Raw genomic sequence first — 17,532 nt, forward strand, 5'->3', positions numbered from 1 at the left:
CAGTGGAGCTTGAAAATCATATGCACAAACACTTTTCAGTTAACTGTATTCAATACATTTAGATTTAATTTTGCTTGTATGTTGATGTCGACATGTAACAATGAAAATGCTTTTAGCATGTAAAGACATTCACAGTATATATCAGTGTGTAAACTTTCTGAGCTTTGTCATACTGAACAATTTATACTAGTGTTTTGCTTACATAGAGCATAAAAGCTAATTATGAGCATTTGGGGAGGGGGACTGGTCTGCAGGGTTATGTGTCTTTTGGAATATCTATATATATATATAGATATATAGATATATATATGCAGAAAAATTGTGGCATTATGTAGACTAAATAGGATCACAAAACTTCTTGTTTTGTCATGGGGAAGGAAGAGTAAGTGTTAAAAGTATGTTGGGTTGAAATAAACGACAGACGAGTGACAAGTGTCATACGGGAGGCATCGACCGAGCATGTCTCGGGGAGTCCCTTTTATTGAATATTACAGCATTGCCATGTATGTGCTTGTTGCTGATTGGATAACACAAATACAATGCAAGGGCTGCATATAGGCATTAATCATCAATAGATTAAAGGTTGGGAAAGGGAACACAGAATTGGACAAGCGTGATTATTAAACAATTACTAATGATTGATATAGCAAGACTTAAAGGAACATAACTATCACATTCCGTAGATGTGGTCAACCATGCATTAAGAACAGATCAGGGTACAATGTTCCATGAACTTAATATGAACTGAACATTCTAGGCAGAAACAAAACTTCCCAACATTCTAGGCAGAAGCAAAACTTCCCATCAATAGTACTCAAATTTACACAACAATCTGGTTCCTTTTCTATCACTGCATCCTTAAAAGATGTGTTACATTTATATGATCAGCTGTCAAATATGTAAAAGCCTGAGTTAAACTTTAATAAAGTCAAATGCCATCTTTGCATTAGCTGGTTCACATAATTGTGAGGCTGGTTATGTCAGTGTGGTGTTTGTTGCAGGATGTCAGATTGAGAAATGGGAGATGAAACAGGAAGAGCAACTTTTTTCTAGTTCTGCAGCTGCTTCTGTTTTCTTGTGAATTAACATAATTGTAAAGGAGGAAAGTAGGGATGCGGGTGGCACTGTGGGTAAAACCTCAGCGCCTAGGACTTGCCGATCGCATGGTTGGCGGTTCGAATCCCCGCGGCGGGGTGAGCTCCCGTCTTTCGGTCCCAGCGCCTGCCAACCTAGCAGTTCGAAAGCACCCTTAAGTGCAAGTAGATAAATAGGTACCGCTTTATAGCGGGAAGGTAAACGGCGTTCTGCGCTGGTGCCGGCTCGCCAGAGCAGCGATGTCACGCTGGCCACGTGACCCGGAAGTGTCTCCGGACAGCGCTGGCCCCCGGCCTCTTAAGTGAGATGGGCGCACAACCCTAGAGTCTGTCAAGACTGGCCCGTATGGGCAGGGGTACCTTTACCTAAAGGAGGAAAAGGGAATTGTGATGCACAGCAGCAGAAAGGAAGCTACAACTGGTGAAGGAGAGAATCTGAGAATATGGCCTATTGGTAATCATAGGTCAGTCAGTAGTTAGAAACAAAGTAGGTTATATCCACCTCTGCTGCTCCACTTGTACAACAGACATCCTCCAAAATCTATTCCATTGTGTTGGGGGACCCTTTGGGGGCAAGCGAGGAGAGGAAGGTTGAAGCCATGCTATGGAACTCTGCTTGTACAGTACAGCATTGGTTACAAGCCTGCAATCTTGAGAGCACGTGGTCAAACACTGCTCTAAAACGAATAAAGGTTGTATCCAAGCTGCTGTTCCACTAATGCAAGAGACAGATGCTAAGACAATGGAACAATTCCCCACCCTTGCAAGCTCTCTGTGCAGCCTCAAAAATCTGCTCCAGATCCACTCCAATTTGTCTTCCAACTCTACAATGTGATTCTAGGAATAACGATTACTCTCCTTTTGTAACCGGCTACTCTAGCCAAACTCTGGGCAAATATAATCCGATTAAAATACAATTCAATTTTAACAGCGCTTTTAAATTACAGGAAGCAGCAGTCTCGTACATTTACGGTAATTTAATTCTAACGGGGAGTGTGCTTAGCGCACTTCGCTTCGCTGCTCCCAAATTGCGAGCGATTTCCGCTCGTCACGTTGCTTCCTAGTGACCTGACGGCGTCGAAGGGACCCCGCCCCAGATTCTCCCATAAAACCAACCCACACCGAGCCCCAGGCCCTTGCCCTGCAGGAGCAAAGCAACGCAGCGAGCGGGGTGCGAAAGAACCGCAGCAGGCCAGGCAGGAGACAGGCGCCGAGGCCAGACCGCAGTGCGGGGAGTGCACTGCCCCGCACAGCGAGGATGCAGCAAAGATAAGAGACGATGCTGCTCGCCAGATGCCAGTCTCCCTGCGCGCGCACAGGAGCCGAGGCAAGGCGGGCAGGTGTCCAACGCACCAAGTAGCAGAAGGAACCTCGCCGCCCGCCGCGGTCGGGGCTGGGCGGACGACTTTCCTCCCGAGCGCGAGGAGGGGAGCGCGCCGCTATCTGCAAGCGACCCCCGCGAAGCAGCGGGCGGAGGCGGCGCCGGCGCTTCGTGAGGAATTCCCCTTTCCGCGGTGGTCTCGCCCGCCGAACCCTCCTCCGAGCGGAGGGCAGCCAATGGGCAGCTGCTGAGCACCCGAAAGAGGAGGTGGGCGACGCGGGAGGGGAGGCTTCCCTCGCAGTCGCCTCCCGTCGCTCAGGAGGGTCGGAGGGGCTGGGTCGCCGCGAGGCACGAGGGCCCTGGTGAGTGGGGAGCCGAGTCGCCCCGGCGCAGGAGGCTTTTCCTATTTGGGGATGGGGGGGGGGTGTCGCGAAGGACTCAGACCTGCTGTGACCCCGAAGCCCCTCTTGCTCGGGGCTCTTCATTTCACGAGGGAAGAGCGCTCTGCGTGTGCTCTCCGAGGGGTTCCTTCGCTTGCTAAGGAGGGTCGGTTTCTGCTCGCTGACTGAGCTTGGAGGGGAAGGTAGTCCCTGCATTGGAGAAGCTTGGGTCCACCGTCGTTGTAACATATTCGGCCCAGCGGCGCGGGAAGGGAAAGAGACACTTTATCACTTCGGGCGGGACCGTTAGTCGGGCTGCAGCGTTAGGATTTATTGAAAGCTTTATAGCCCTATCCCAAGGTGTCAGCTTTATATAGCAAATAGATCATCTTTTTTTTTTTTAATCCTCACGTCATTCCTGCAAGATAGTGCTTCCCTCCCCCTCCCTTGTTATTGTCTTGCTGACATTTCCAGATAACATCTAAAATAGTAGGAACTTGCAATGCATTAAAATGAAGAAGGAAAGGAATTGATGCAGTGACTTGGCTAAAGCTTCATGGCTGAGCTGGGATTTGAACCTGATAACGGCAGGTTCAGCAATATATATGGCTGCAGGTTCTGTCTTTCCCCTGAGTTCACCTTTTCTGTTTTAGATCTTGTTGACACACAAAGGATTTTTTGTACAGCTTCTGGAATTTGATCTATTCCTTCACAAGTTCTTGAATGGTCTAGGCCTAGGGCACCTTCCTTGGGAATCTCTTATTGGATCCACTCACACCTTTCTGTTTTGCCCTTTCATGTAGGCCTTTTGGGGGCTCTGAACTTGTGGTCCTGGGGTCTTTAGCTCTTCCGCTGTGCTACCCCCTCCTAGCAGCTGTAACCCATAAGGCTCTGGTGGTGGGGTGGATACAGAGGGTATGTATATCCTTGTTGCAGACCATGTTTTTTGAATGTCCCCAGGTGGATACACAAAGATTGTAAAGAGGATTCTAAAGATTTGGGGGGCAGTGGTACTCTTCATTTTATTTCAGCTTCTTCTGCAGCTAAATTCTGACTAGGGAAGACTCTGAGAGAATCTAGCCCAACATCTCTTTCCCACAGCTGTCACTCAGATGCCTATGAGAGGCTCACCAAGCAGAGTATGAGGGCAATAGCTGTCTTCCCACAGCAATTAGTATTCAAAGCCATGGTGTCTCTGGTGCTGGAGGTAGTAAAAAAACAAAGGTGGTAAAGGACCCCTGGATGGTTAAGTCCAGTCAAAGGCGACTATGGGGTGTGGCTTTCAGGCCGAGGGAGCTGGCGTTTGTCCACAGACAGCTTTTCGGGTCATGTGGCCAGCCTGACTAAACTTCTTCTGGCACAACTGGACACGGTGATGAGTGCCAGAGCGCACAGAAACGATGTTTACCTTCCTGCTGCAGCGGTACCTATTTACTTGCACTGGTGTGCTTTCAAACTGCTAGGTTGGCAGGAGCTGGGACTGAGCAATGGGAGCTCATCCTGTCGTGGGGATTCAAACTACCAACCTCCTGATCAGCAAGCCCAAGAGGCTCAGTAGTTTAGACCACAGCGCCACCCATGTGGAGGTAGTATAGCTATGATGGTGAGGAGTTGCTGATAGCTTTCATGAGTTTGTCCAGCCCATTTAAAACCACCTAAACTAGGGGCCATCACCAGATCTTGTGGTAGTGAATGCCATGGTATAACTGTGTGTGTGCTTCAGTACTTCTTTTTGGCTGTCCGGAATCCCTCACTTTTAAGCTTCATTGGATGATCCCAGATTCTAGTATTATAAGAAAGGGAGAAAACATCATGTTTATCCACTATCTCCATACCTTGAGTAATTTTCTACACCTTTATTATGTCCCATACCCTACTCTACCATACCCTTTTCCCACTCGCTCTACTCCCTTATCAGTTTGGCTGCATCTTTTAAAATTCTGCAGTATCTCTTTTTTTGAAATACAGCAACCAGAACTGTAAATGGTATTCCAAGTGCGGTCGCACCATAGATTTGGATAAAGGCATTATGATATTTGCAGTTCTGTTTTTGATCCCTTTGCTAATGATCTCTCGCAGGGAAATTCCGTTTTTCATAGCTGGCACATACTGTCTTTGCATGTCATGGTAAGCCATAGTTTATGGCTTACGGTGATTGAATAGAACCTATGATGAAGAACCTATAGTATCTGAGTAAGAATAGTAAAGCATGTGGGGTCCAGCTATGGCATCATTTGAACTTGTTTTCACAAACCTGCTGGCCTGGGTAGGTTTGGCCACCCCTTTTTACACTGGATCTTGCAAATTCTGACTAGAATCTGTAGCTTTGGGGTTCACTGAAGAGTTGTTGTTTTTTGCTGCTAGCAGATCCTAATTATTTATTTCTACTCCAAATTAGGAACTGCATTTAGATAGAGCTCTTAGAATGCTATATCCCAAGAGAAGGTCTGAGGACCCCACTCCAAACTCTTTATATGGGGCTCTTTCTAGCTTCAGCCTCGTTCTTCAGACTGCTAATTTAACTGGCATTTTAGGCATGCAGAGTTGTTATTGAACATGCAGAACTATCCCATTTGGATTTGCACAGAGTTAAAGGCATCCAAAACTATAGGCAATTCAGAAAAGAAACCCGCTGAAAAGATTGTTTTTAAATTCTCTCTGCTAGTTCTGTACTGGTGGTAGTTTGCTGGTTGGAACTTAGAAAGTTACTAATGGTTGTATCCATTGGATCCATGGAAATTTATGAACCTAAGTAGTCAGTGGGATTACTCCATGGAGTAGCCATAAGACAGTATCTGTATGTGGTTCTCAGTATTCACACACAGCTAGATCAGAACCGTGGTAGAATATGAAAATCCACATACAGTTACTAGCCTAGACTACGTCCAAGGGGATGTAGAAAGTTGGATATTTCTGAATCCGCCTCCAAGGAAAAGTCTTGGCTTCTTCCCCTCCACCCCTCAAACAAGCACTTTGAGAATTGGAATTTTGCTTTGAGGCCTTTGAGGGTGGAGTGTTTAGTATCACTTGCTAATTTGAAACCCACCCATGGGAAAGTTAGGTTCACTGATTGGCTCCAAATCTGGGGTTCACAAACTGTGGCTGGCAGTTAGATGCTCCTGGCTATTTGTGATTTGTAAAAATGCAATTAAAAACAACAGAACATCTAACACAGTGCATTACAATTGCTACAACAGGCAGAAGAAAAAAGTAAGTGAGCCGTCCTAATAAATGTTCGTGTGGGGCGCAGGCTGTTCGTATGTAGAAACCACTGCTCTAAATAAACCAGACATGTTTTAAAGGGTGGTGGCAGAGGAGGGAGCATGTTCCAATAAAAGGGTTTTGCCACAGTGAAAACCCTATCTGCCTCTCGATGATAGTAGAAAGTAGGTCATGTTGTCTGAGTGCAGGAGGCCCCTGTGGAAAGATTCCGCTAAGTGGTCTTTAATACAGACTGGCCTTGCACTATTTGACATATATCTTAAGCAAGGCATTATGTGTTTTGCAGGAGGGAAGAAGAGGAAAGCCAGCTGCAGATGGAACAGCTGTAGTGTCGTGCTGCTCCTGGCTACCTTTGTTTTTGTTCTTGCACAGCAGTCTGAACACATCTCTATAACCAAGAGTGCCTGGATCTGAAATGACCACCCTTCTTGGACCTTGCAGCTTGTTTATTCATACAAATAAAACAGTAGGATTCCCCCTTTTACTCTTATTAATCTATTCTCAAGCATGTGTTCCCCCTTATAATGTGGAGTCATCTTTCAGAATTTCATATGATCTCTGTAATCCCTTTATATAATCTGTGCAATGATTAACACGTGGTCTCTGCACTGCAGGAGCACGGATTATTTTTAAATATGTATCTGTGTGGCCATGTTCTGCTTCATAGCATTAATTTTGTAAGTGCTTACTGTATTATTAGGATTCGCTAGCTAATTAGAATTCATTCTCTTACATAATGGAGTGAAGTGAAAGCACATTAACAGAAACCCATCCTTACTGGAATAGTTCACAAAATGCAGCTTGTTTCATAATGTGTGCCTGGAATAGTTTTCTGGAGCATAAACAGGAATAATTGAATCAATTTACAGACCCTGAAAGAAGGCAAAGGTCAATGGAAGCAGCAGCCTTCGGATGATCGTTGTTAAATATTCAGTGCCGTATAATGCAAGCACCGACCGATTCTTAAAACTGCAAAGTTTATTCAGAGTAAGTCTCTCTCTCTTTTAATTTGTTTATTTAAGTGTATTCTTAAATAGAATTTCACAACCATCTTCCGCTGAGTAGATTCTATATTGCCCAGCTAGCAGTATATTGTATGTGTTGGGCTGCAATACCAACTGTAGTGTTCAGAAAGAACCGAGAGAGGAAAAGGAATAATTCAGTTTAGCATTAGGATGTTTCCTAAATTAAATCTAGGATCTTGAAATTCATGCAGCTTTCTTAAAACAGGAGATTTCAAAGTGATGCTGAAAGGCTAAAAATTGGCCATCCATTAGCTGAGCTGTACTTACGTTCTAGAATGCTCACAGATATTCTAACTGCTCTGGCAAACTCAGCAATTAGTTTATTGCCTGTTTAGCTACAGAAAGGGAAGTGAAATGTTAGTTTGAGTCTTAACACATCTTCACATAGGGCTTAAGGACAAGAGAAGCTATCAGCAGGGAGGTGGAAAAGAAGAAATGGGGATGTCAGGCATTTGGGAAATGCAGGCAAGAAGGATGAGAAGAAGGCTGAGGTGTAGAGGGAGCTTGAAATAATAGGCATTGGGCTGAGGGAAAACTATGAAAAGAGTGAAGAAAAGGAAGAAATAAAAATAGGTCTTCTGGTATTATGTCCGTATACTGTAAACCACTTGCTGAATTGGTGGCTTTCTAGAGAAGAAATATCCCACCTCTGTCATAGACAAAGGCACCACAGGGTAGAATGGAGAGGCCCTTAATCTGGTATTGTTCTCAGGACGGCTGTACTCTGAAAAAAATCCATTCAGGTAAATGAATGAATTTCACTGGGGATTGGTTACAAATTCTGGTGCAAGACTTATTATCTGTTTGTTTTACTATTAGTGTAGCCAAAAGCAACATTGAAAAGGTATCTTTAATGCTAAACAGCCGTTCTGCCTCAGCTGAGATATAATGAGGATTTGCCATGCCATTATCTTTTTTTCTTTCCAGTTCTTTTTTTTTAATTGCTTGATTTATGCTTCTAACGCTCCTGACTGTCATGTGGGAAACCCATTTTTTATTACTTTAGATGTATTTTAAGATCTAACTGGAAGCTTTTAAAAATGCATTTGCAGGAAGAGGAAATGCAGCAGAAACCACCGGATGAGATTTCCTGTGTAATACTGAGTAACAATGACACTGGCGCCTGTGGGATATGGGCAACATGGCAGCATCTTACGTGGGTGAGAGAGAGATGAAGGGATCATGTGGCCCAATTTTTCCAAAATACAGATTTTGTGCCTCATTCTGGCAGTGTTGGCGATTCTGGCTTTACTACACAACTTTTATGAATTAGAGGTGAGTGACTCACCTCCCTCCGGGGCAGGGCAAGTAAGTTGGGCAGCATTCTTCCTGTTCACCAGAACTTTCCCCATGCCAGATTATATACATGTGACTGCACCGTATTTGCTTCTTAGGTACATCGTGAAAAGGGCATACCAATAAAATAGCATGGAAGGGTGGGGATAGGGTGGGAGGAATGTGTATGACAGGAATGTGGCCCTCAGCGGGTGTGTGTGTGTGTGTGTGTCCTCAGCCCTGTGTTAAAAGATGGAAGAAGGATTTAGACCTATATCCAAAAAAACCTGGAATGTGTTCATTTAGGAATGTGCTCTTTCATACCTTAATTTGTACACCTGTCTGTAGTAGAGCGCTGTCCTTTAAACTCTCGTACATAGGCAGCAGCACAAACTGACTTGCATGTGCAACCAACATGTGCAACATATCACTGGGAAATGCATGGCAAAGTGCGGTAGTATTTATTGTTGCTGGGATTGCCCCAGGCATCAGTGATTTTCAAATATAATATTAGTCCACTTCTTAAAAAAAAATACATTGATCCAGCTTTATCACCAGAGGCTCTGGTGGCCTCAGTGGCTTGGAGTTCCAGCTGTTTCGCCAGCCACAGCCATTCCTGGACAGTGATAGATAGCCATGTAATCTGTGTGCTAGTCACCTTCCATGGGAAATTTGCTTGGGGATGGTTTTGAAGCTGCAGCTTATGTGAAATACAACTGTCAGGGTCTTCACTGATTTAACCAGGTGAAATCCTATTACAGTATGTTGATTCTGAAGGGTTTGCACTGGTTGCTTATATGCCACTTTGTCAGTTCAATATCTTGCCCTTAACTTTTAAAAGCCCTAAATGAGTTGGGGCCTTCTTGTCTGAAGGAGGGCCCCTCCTGTTTTTGTTTTTTTAAAAAAGACTTACAAATAGTTAAAACAAGCATCTCGTGCAGAGTTTTATTATCATTAAAAAACCACCCAGCTGAACTCCCAGTATTGCTTCCATTTGAAAATTCTACTGTATTAGAGCCTCATCTTGGGCAGAACTTTCTACACTATTTTTTATTTATTAAAATATTTATTAACTCCTCTGTGTTGGTTAGTATACAATAATAAAGGAATTCTTGAACACCCAAAGTCACAAAAACATAAGGGAAGTATCCCTAAATTTTACTCAGAGTAAACCTACTGAATTTTAATGAACCTAAGCAATTCACATACATTAATTGCAATGTGTCTTCTTTATGTAGGACTAACACAGAATACAACCCATAATAACCATGTTCAGCGTAAAATCTTCAATAATGCCAACAAACAGGTCAGATACTGAACTGCCCTGAACATGCCCAAATGCCTAAGTAAAAAGCCAGGTTTTAAATTGACACCATACTATAGCCAACATGGTTGCCTGCCAGGCGCCTATGAAAGGCAGGACATTCCAGGGCATCACAACGGAACACTTTCTCATGCACATCTGCATCATGCAACCCTATGTATTCTTGCAGTTTAATGGGAACTCTCTGCATTCAGAAGGTCCCAAATTCAGTCCACAGCAGCTCCAGGTACGGCTGGGAAATACCTCCTGATCTGAAATACTCCAGCCCTGCTGTCAGTCACTGTACACCATGCTGAGCTTGACAGCTCAAGGGTCTGACTCTCTGTATGAGGAAGCTTGTTACATTTTGCTGTTCTGGGGATCTTTCTTATCATGCTTTTCGTTGGCTGCAAACCGCTTGTGTAGCCCATAAGTGGTATATAAACTCTGTTAGAAAGAACACTTCAAATCTCTTTATTTGTGCTGTGAATAGGCCTGCTTCTAATAGCTTCCTTCTTTTGCAGAATCTGAACGAAGCAGGTTTAAAGTGGTTGGTAGAAGATGATGACCAACAGCCATTGTTACAGATGACTAAAATACCCAGAAAGCTATACTGTGGTTATGAGCGCCAAATCTTGTCCAAGAGAGAACAAGGGGAAGAGGAGTCCTTATTTGCTGCTATACAGTGGCCCAAACCTCCGGAGGACAAAACCCCATTTGTGAGGAGCACTGACCCCTCCCATAGCAACTTTGTGATACTGAACACCCGTACACATTTCAAGGTTGGTGATCAGCTGGAGGTGCTGGTCCACATGAAAGACTATGAAGGCAAGCCAAAGCGTTACGGTGGGGACTACCTTCAGACAAGAATCCACTCTGCTCACCTGAAGGCTGGAGCCACAGGAAGAGTTGTAGATTACCAGAATGGATCTTACAGAGTTTTTTTCACTCTACTCTGGCCAGGGGAGGTCACAGTATCTGTGGCGCTGGTCCACCCTAGCGAAGGGATCCAAGTACTTCAGCGTTTACGAGAAGAGAGACCAGACAGGGTCTATTTCAAAAGCCTCTTCAAATCAGGGAGAATTTCAGAAACGACTGTGTGCAATGTCTGTTTGCCAGGAGATATGCCGGTGTGTAACTTTACGGATCTTTACACTGGTGAGCCATGGTTTTGCTACAAGCCAAGAAAGCTCTCTTGCGCCACGAGGATCAGCCATTACAAAGGGGGGTATCAAAAGGGCCTTCTGACCTCAGAAGAGAGTCGCCTTTTCCAAAGGTACATGCTCTCTCATACCCCACTGTTTGGGACTGTTTTATCTTGGTTCTCTGATATTTTCATTTCATTTTAAATTACTTGTATTGTTGAGGAAAGGTCCATAGTTTTCCGCGTCGGACGTTTGGGTTCCGGGTTTACTTCCGGGTTTTTGGTATTCAGGAGCTGAAACATTAAAAAACGGAGCCATGACCGTATATGTTCTGGCCATAACCCCTAGTAATAAATACATTTTGCAGAGAAGAGTTACCATTGGTATATTAATGGCACAGTTAAGCCTTCTTTTGACTGTGGATGTGCATCTCTATGTAGGGATTTCCTACATATGTCGACTGCGGTAATTTAATGTGCCAGAACTTGTTTTTTAAAAAGCCAAGTTGGGATCAGGTCCACAACAAGCAGGGAGAGGAATTATACCTGTTTCACCCTCTTGCTGCAATCCTCCCTTTTGCATCAGGAGGGAAGATTCCATTTATACCAGTTGGAGCTTCCCTCCAAGTGTAAATAGCAGCTTTTAAAAACCTGGGTGGGGGATTTTTTGTCAAGACCACAGCAAGATGGGAAATGGTTAAACTCTCCCTCCTAGCCTTCCATGACCCCAGTCCTGAATGCCTCCCTTTTTTTGTTTTGTTTTTAAAAAGCAGTCACATTAAATTCAATAACACATTTCACTAACCTGTAATTCACCACCTGTGTTCCTCAAAGAGTAATAAGCTGAAGTTTGAGGAATAGGGAAAGGGACTGGAGAGGGGGGAGGGGTCCCTGTATTCTGCTTTGTAGTCCACATACACCCACCCACTTGCAAATAAGAGACTTCTGGGGACACTGTGTGCCTGAACTAATAATAGCTGGGGAATCTACATTGACATGCAGAGCTAAAATCAAAAGAGGCGTGTTATAACTATGACAGTGATGTACCAGTTTGGCCTTGGGTATTTGACCTTAGGCAAATGTGACTTTTTATCACTGAATTTTGTTTTGTTTTTGTTTATTTAGTGATGTGAATATCAAAGTGCCAATATCCTCCAGTGGCCCTGATACTGTACTCGTAAGGCCCTTAAGGCATGCAGGTAAAGTTAAACATTTGAAAGACTTTGTTTCAAACCACAAAAAGCCTTAATTTATTTTACACCACAAAAGTCTTTTGCACATGTTAGATTTAATCAGAGGAAACTGCGAATGCATCCGGCAAGTGACAGTTTGATTCAGTGTGGCATTGTATTGCTGATCAGAAGCTGTGGGAGAATTTTTATTAGCGGCAGTAACAAATCACTTTAGAGTGAAAAGTGCTTCCTGTACATTATCTTGGTAATTCTTCCAACAATCCTGTTCTGTAGGTCTGTATTGTTACCCTTACACTGCTGATGAGGAGGCTGAGTGAATCATGACTTTGTGGCTGAAATGAGTTTTGAACCAAGGACTGCCAAGCATACATTATTGACAACATTGTTAAACGAAAGCACTTAGTGCCTCACAAATTAAATTAGATAAACACCAACTCAGCCAGTCATATGGATTTGCTCAGACGTCATGTTAAGTTCCCGTGCTTTTGTGGTGCTCCTATGTAATTTTTTTGTAAAAAGTCACAAAATGGTACCGGTCATGAGGAAAGTATGTAGCTCCTCACAAATGGTCTCCATGGGTATGAGCCAGTACAGTGGTACCTCGGTTTAAGAACAGTCCGGTTTAAGAACGATTCGATTTACAAACTCTACAAAACCGGAAATAGTGTCCCGATTTGAGAACTTTACCTCAGTCTAAGAACAGAATCCAAATGGTGGAAGGGCACCGGTGGCGGGAGGCCTCATTAGGGAAAGCGCACCTTGGTTTAAGAACAGTTTAGGTTTAAGAACAGACTTCCAGAATGGATTAAGTTTGTGAACCAAGGTACCACTGTAGTTGCCTTTTCACTCCCCACAACCATGATTTGCATTGGGCATGCAGGTGGAAAGGAATACTGAATTATCCTAGCAACAAAATATCGATCACAATCAAACAGAAAAGTGAGTGTTGTGTGCTTTAAGTTTCCATTCGACTGTGGCCATTGATTGCCGAGGAAATGCAATCTACCTACAACAAAAATACTTGCTTGAAGAAAGATATCTAGAGTCTCCATGATAGGCAAGTAATAACAGCTTATTCTCTCTCTTGCACACACACATGCTTGGAAAAGCCTTGGGTCTCTGAAATTTTGTTGGGGGATTCACCTGCAGATAAAAGGATTTGTCTACCAACGTGAATGTCATTGATTGCTTTGCAAACTATGGAAACTTAGTACAGTGTGCTTATTAAATCTCAGTTATTAAATGTTTTCAAACTTAATGAACTTAATTACCAGCATTTTAGCAGGCTTGATGTTATGCTCCTATTTGATTTACTCATATAATTATAACACATGAATTTTCATTTCTAACTAGTAATTCAAAATTCTCTTTCAGAGATGGACAATCTGGAAAGATCTCAAAGCCCTGATGTGTTTCCTTCTGGTTACTATTATGAAGATGAATGGCGAGCAAGAACACAGTGGATTCGGCATTTTAACAAGTCATCAGATATTACCGAATGTTTACAAGGGAAACTTATCCACTTGTTTGGAGACTCTACAATCAGGCAGTGGTTTGAATATCTGACAACATTTGTTCCAGGTCACTATTTTTGCCTTGCCTTTGCAGGTGTTTCAGATATATATACAGAAATATGAGAAAACGTTAATGCTTGTACTCTTGTGGGATTTCGGTCATCACTTTGTAACTGATTTTAATTTCGCTGATTGTGTTTCTGGGATTTGGAAGAGCCAGAACTGCAAAGTTTTGGCATTTACTTTAAATCTCTCTAATTCTGCGTCACCCTAAGAGTTGGTTAAGAATGGCCTTTTCATGTGCTTCAGGATTACCCTTTCAAGCCTCACCCCTTCCTCACCAAAATGGTTCTTTTAAGAAAATAAAGTGCCCTTCTCTTTCTCACTGCATCTCTTAATAGTGATGGGAGAGCTATCGCTAAAGAAAAGAAAAAAAAAATAGGAGAAGCAGTAATAATAGGATGGACATGTGCAAATACACACATTTAGACCTGCACTGGTAGTGAGGAACCCAGGATTGAGCCAAATGCCTTATAGAAGAGATGGATTTTTGAGCAGTGATGGAAAAGAATAGAGTTCTGCAACATTACCGGATGATCTAATAGGGAATATGCGTGTCTCCTTGTGTGTGATTTGCAAAGGAGAAGTTGAGAGGTGATGCAAGGGCATGGAAAGCTTTCTGAAGGAGTCGTTTGTTAAGGATGTAGACAGCGATGGGATAACAGCGTTGGATTTGGAAGAAGGGGAATTGGATGACCTGAGCAGGGCAACTCTACCATTAGGCAAAGTCAGGCACCTGCCACAGGCAGCAGTTGCTGGGGTAGTTGTCGGCTATTCCTCATGAGCCCCCAGTTGCTCCCCTCTGAGAGAACAGAACTCTGTAAGCCTGTCTTGGGCCCCTAAAGTAAGCTGCTGCTTCAGGTAGAATGGAGGATGCAATCCTGTTGCCAGTTTTGAAGAAAGATTCACTTGCAAGTCCAATCAGTTTTTTTATACATTGACCGGGTGGCGAGTGCTTGCATGTGCCATTTTGTCCTTTTTCCTCAGGCAGCAAAACATTGTGCTCCAGCAAAACGTTGTGCTCTGGGTTCGATTGACAAGAAAAGAAGTCAAATTATCTTGGTTGCAGAGTTGTAGACAGAGATAGGATAGCTCAGAAGTAGCGCAGGAAAGGCAGGAGGAAAGAGGTGGTAACAAAGGTGGGGGATGAACAGTAAGTGATTTTGTGTTGTAGCGAAAGGAAGGAGTAGATGTTTAGAAACAGTGTAGAGCAAGAAAAGGTAATGATTTGGTGGCAGATTAAATAAGGGGAACAAAAGAGAGGCAGCAACCCTGAGTATAGGGCCAAATAAGGGATACCTGTTTAGATGGTTCAATTATAAAACAAACTTTCCCTTCTGCAACGAAGACGTTTCTAATTGAGTATATTTGTCAAACACTGTTTTAAGATATGGGCCCAGTTCATTACTGCAGGCTTCATGAAGCTGGGAGCGAGTCGGGCTGAACACTGCTCCATGCGGCCCTTTTCTCCTTCCTCACACCTTGCTTATTTTCTTGGTTTTATTAGCTGACATTAGGGCAATTCTGACTCAATACAAGGCATTATCTTATTGCCAAAGTGCACTGGGATGGGTAAGAGGAGAAGCATTTGACCCTGATGCTTCTTCCTGGCTTCATATTGATCCTCCAAGCTGTGCCAGTTGAAATGGTTGGAATTGATACTCATGAAAACTCTTGTGTGTTTGCTCCCCCCCCCCCATCCTTTGTGAATGTTATACAGAGGACCCTAACAATTACAGTGGTACCTTGGGTTAAGTATTTAATTCGTTCTGGAGGTCTGTTCTTAACCTGAAACTGTTCTTAACCTGAAGCACCACTTTAGCTAATGGGGCCTCCTGCTGCCGCTGCGCCACCGGAGCACGATTTCTGTTCTCATCCTGAAGCAAAGTTCTTAACCCGAGGTAATATTTCTGGGTTAGTGGAGACTGTAACCTGAAGCGTATGTAACCCGAGGTACCACTGTATTGTTTTCCTTTGCAGAGAGTTGCAACAGGCAGTCACTCAGCAATTCTTTTTTGTTTGCTTGCTTGTTTGTTTCAGATCTCGTGGAATTAAACCTTGGCAGTCCTAAAAATGTTGGGCCCTTCATGGCTGTGGACTCGGTGCATAACATCCTACTAAACTTCCGCTGCCACGGGCCCCCTATTCGCTTCTCCACCGTCTTTAGCAGTGAGCTGCATTACATTGCCAACGAACTGAATCGCATTGTAGGCGGGAGGAACACTGTGATAGCCATAACCATTTGGTCTCACTTCAGCACTTTCCCCGTAGAAGTGTACATCAGGAGACTGAGGAACATTCGCAAGTCCATCGTACGGCTTCTGGATCGGAGTCCCAAGACACGGATAGTCATCAAAACCGCCAACGTTCAGGAGCTCGGGCCGGAGGTCAGCCTTTTCAACAGCGACTGGTATTCGTATCAGCTTGACACAATCATGAGGAAGATGTTCTCAGGAATTGGAGTGCACTTTGTGGACGCTTGGGAGATGTCACTGGCACACCATTTGCCACACAAATTGCACCCAGAAGATGTTATTGTCAAAAACCAGTTAGATGCTTTCTTGTCTTTTGTGTGTCCGGTGGAAACGCACTACAGCCTCGTAAAAGGAATCCATAATCAATTGTGGTCTCTGTTTCTGTAGTTCACTTACGGACACGTTCTGCACTAGTTGTTTGTTGCTGATTTGGGGTGCCCCTAACCTGCATCTGATTCTCCAAGCCTGCACTGTAGCATACATAATTCACACACGGAATGTCTGGGGACTGGTTGTTTTAATTTTTTAAAAAGTAAGACTATATGTGTGGATACCTCTTTACAATGCACACCTGAGAATGAAGGTGTCCACAACTCCACTTGCCATTCTCACTACAATAAATGTTCTGCCACCATCTGGTAAGATAATGAAAGTATTCGCAGCAGCAGCACCTGCCTCCTTCAGCTTGGAGCTAGGGAGAGAGGCCACAGCACAATGCCAGAGCACATGTTCGAGATACTGAAAATTCCAGGTTCAGTTGTCAACATTTTAATAATAATAATAATAATAATAATAATAATAATAATAATATATTATTATTTATACCCCGCCCATCTGGCTGGGCTTCCCCAGCAACTCTGGGCGGCTTCCTGGTAGTTGTTGTTCTCTTTGACATCTGGTGGAGGGCATTCCACAGGGAGGGCGCCACTACCGAGAAGGCCCTCTGCCTGGTTCCCTGTAACTTGGCTTCTCTCAGTGAGGGAACTGCCAAAAGGCCCTCGGTGCTGGACCTCAGTGTCCGGGTAAAATGATAGGGGTGGAGACGCTCCTTCAGATATACTGGTTAAAAGAATGCCGTGAATGTCTAGCTTGTGGGTCTCCCTGTATTACTATTGTTATAAATTTATTCATACCCCTGATGGGACTCAAGGCAACTTACAGGTGTGTGTGTGTGTGTGTGTGTGTATATATATATATATATATATATATATATATATATATATATATATGGACCTGCTAAAAACAGGAAAACAACAAACTGGTTGGCCACTGTGAGAACAGGGTGATGAACTAAATGGCCATTTGGCTAGCTCCAGCAGAGTTTTTCTCACATAGCAGAGCTGGAAGAAAACCTTTCCTGAGACCTTAAGAGAGAACTGCTTCAAGTCACACAATGCTGCCCTACATAGATTGTTTGATTTAGGCTATGTACACAGGCAGCCTCTGAAATGTGCAGGAGTTGTTTTTACAGTGTACACACCTATGCACAATAACAGCATCTAAACCAGCAGCTACTACGAGGGATGTCTGTACACACAGGTGGGCTTATTTTCAAACTAGTGCACAATAGTGTTCTCCATTGGCTTCCATTCAGTTAGTGGTTCCGCTGAGTTTTTGCAAAACAATATATATATATATTGCAATCTTTCCAAAGAGAGGGTCTCTTTGGGCTTTAATTGGACAAATAGTGTGGAGCAGGGACAACATGGGGTGATGTCATTTGTCCAGCACTCCCCAAAGGTGCTT

General features: G+C 43.7%; 2 protein-coding genes across 2 annotated transcripts in view; one reads left to right on the forward strand and one right to left on the reverse strand.

Annotated features, from left to right (window-relative positions):
* The window catches only part of RPL24 (ribosomal protein L24), a 191,202-nt gene that overhangs the window by 21,548 nt on the left and 152,122 nt on the right, over positions 1-17,532 (reverse strand). The gene's annotated exons all lie outside the window — the stretch shown is intronic.
* On the forward strand, positions 2,636-16,252 carry NXPE3 (neurexophilin and PC-esterase domain family member 3). Its single transcript, XM_083438390.1, has 8 exons — positions 2,636-2,777; positions 6,304-6,483; positions 6,887-7,004; positions 8,095-8,317; positions 10,145-10,896; positions 11,890-11,963; positions 13,332-13,538; positions 15,572-16,252. Exons 4-8 carry the CDS (start codon positions 8,225-8,227, stop codon positions 16,171-16,173), a joined length of 1,728 nt encoding a protein of 575 aa, XP_083294516.1. The 5' UTR covers positions 2,636-2,777; positions 6,304-6,483; positions 6,887-7,004; positions 8,095-8,224; the 3' UTR covers positions 16,174-16,252.

The sequence above is a fragment of the Podarcis tiliguerta genome (genome assembly GCF_965153285.1).
Source record: "Podarcis tiliguerta genome assembly, chromosome: 4".
NCBI lineage: Eukaryota > Metazoa > Chordata > Lepidosauria > Squamata > Lacertidae > Podarcis > Podarcis tiliguerta.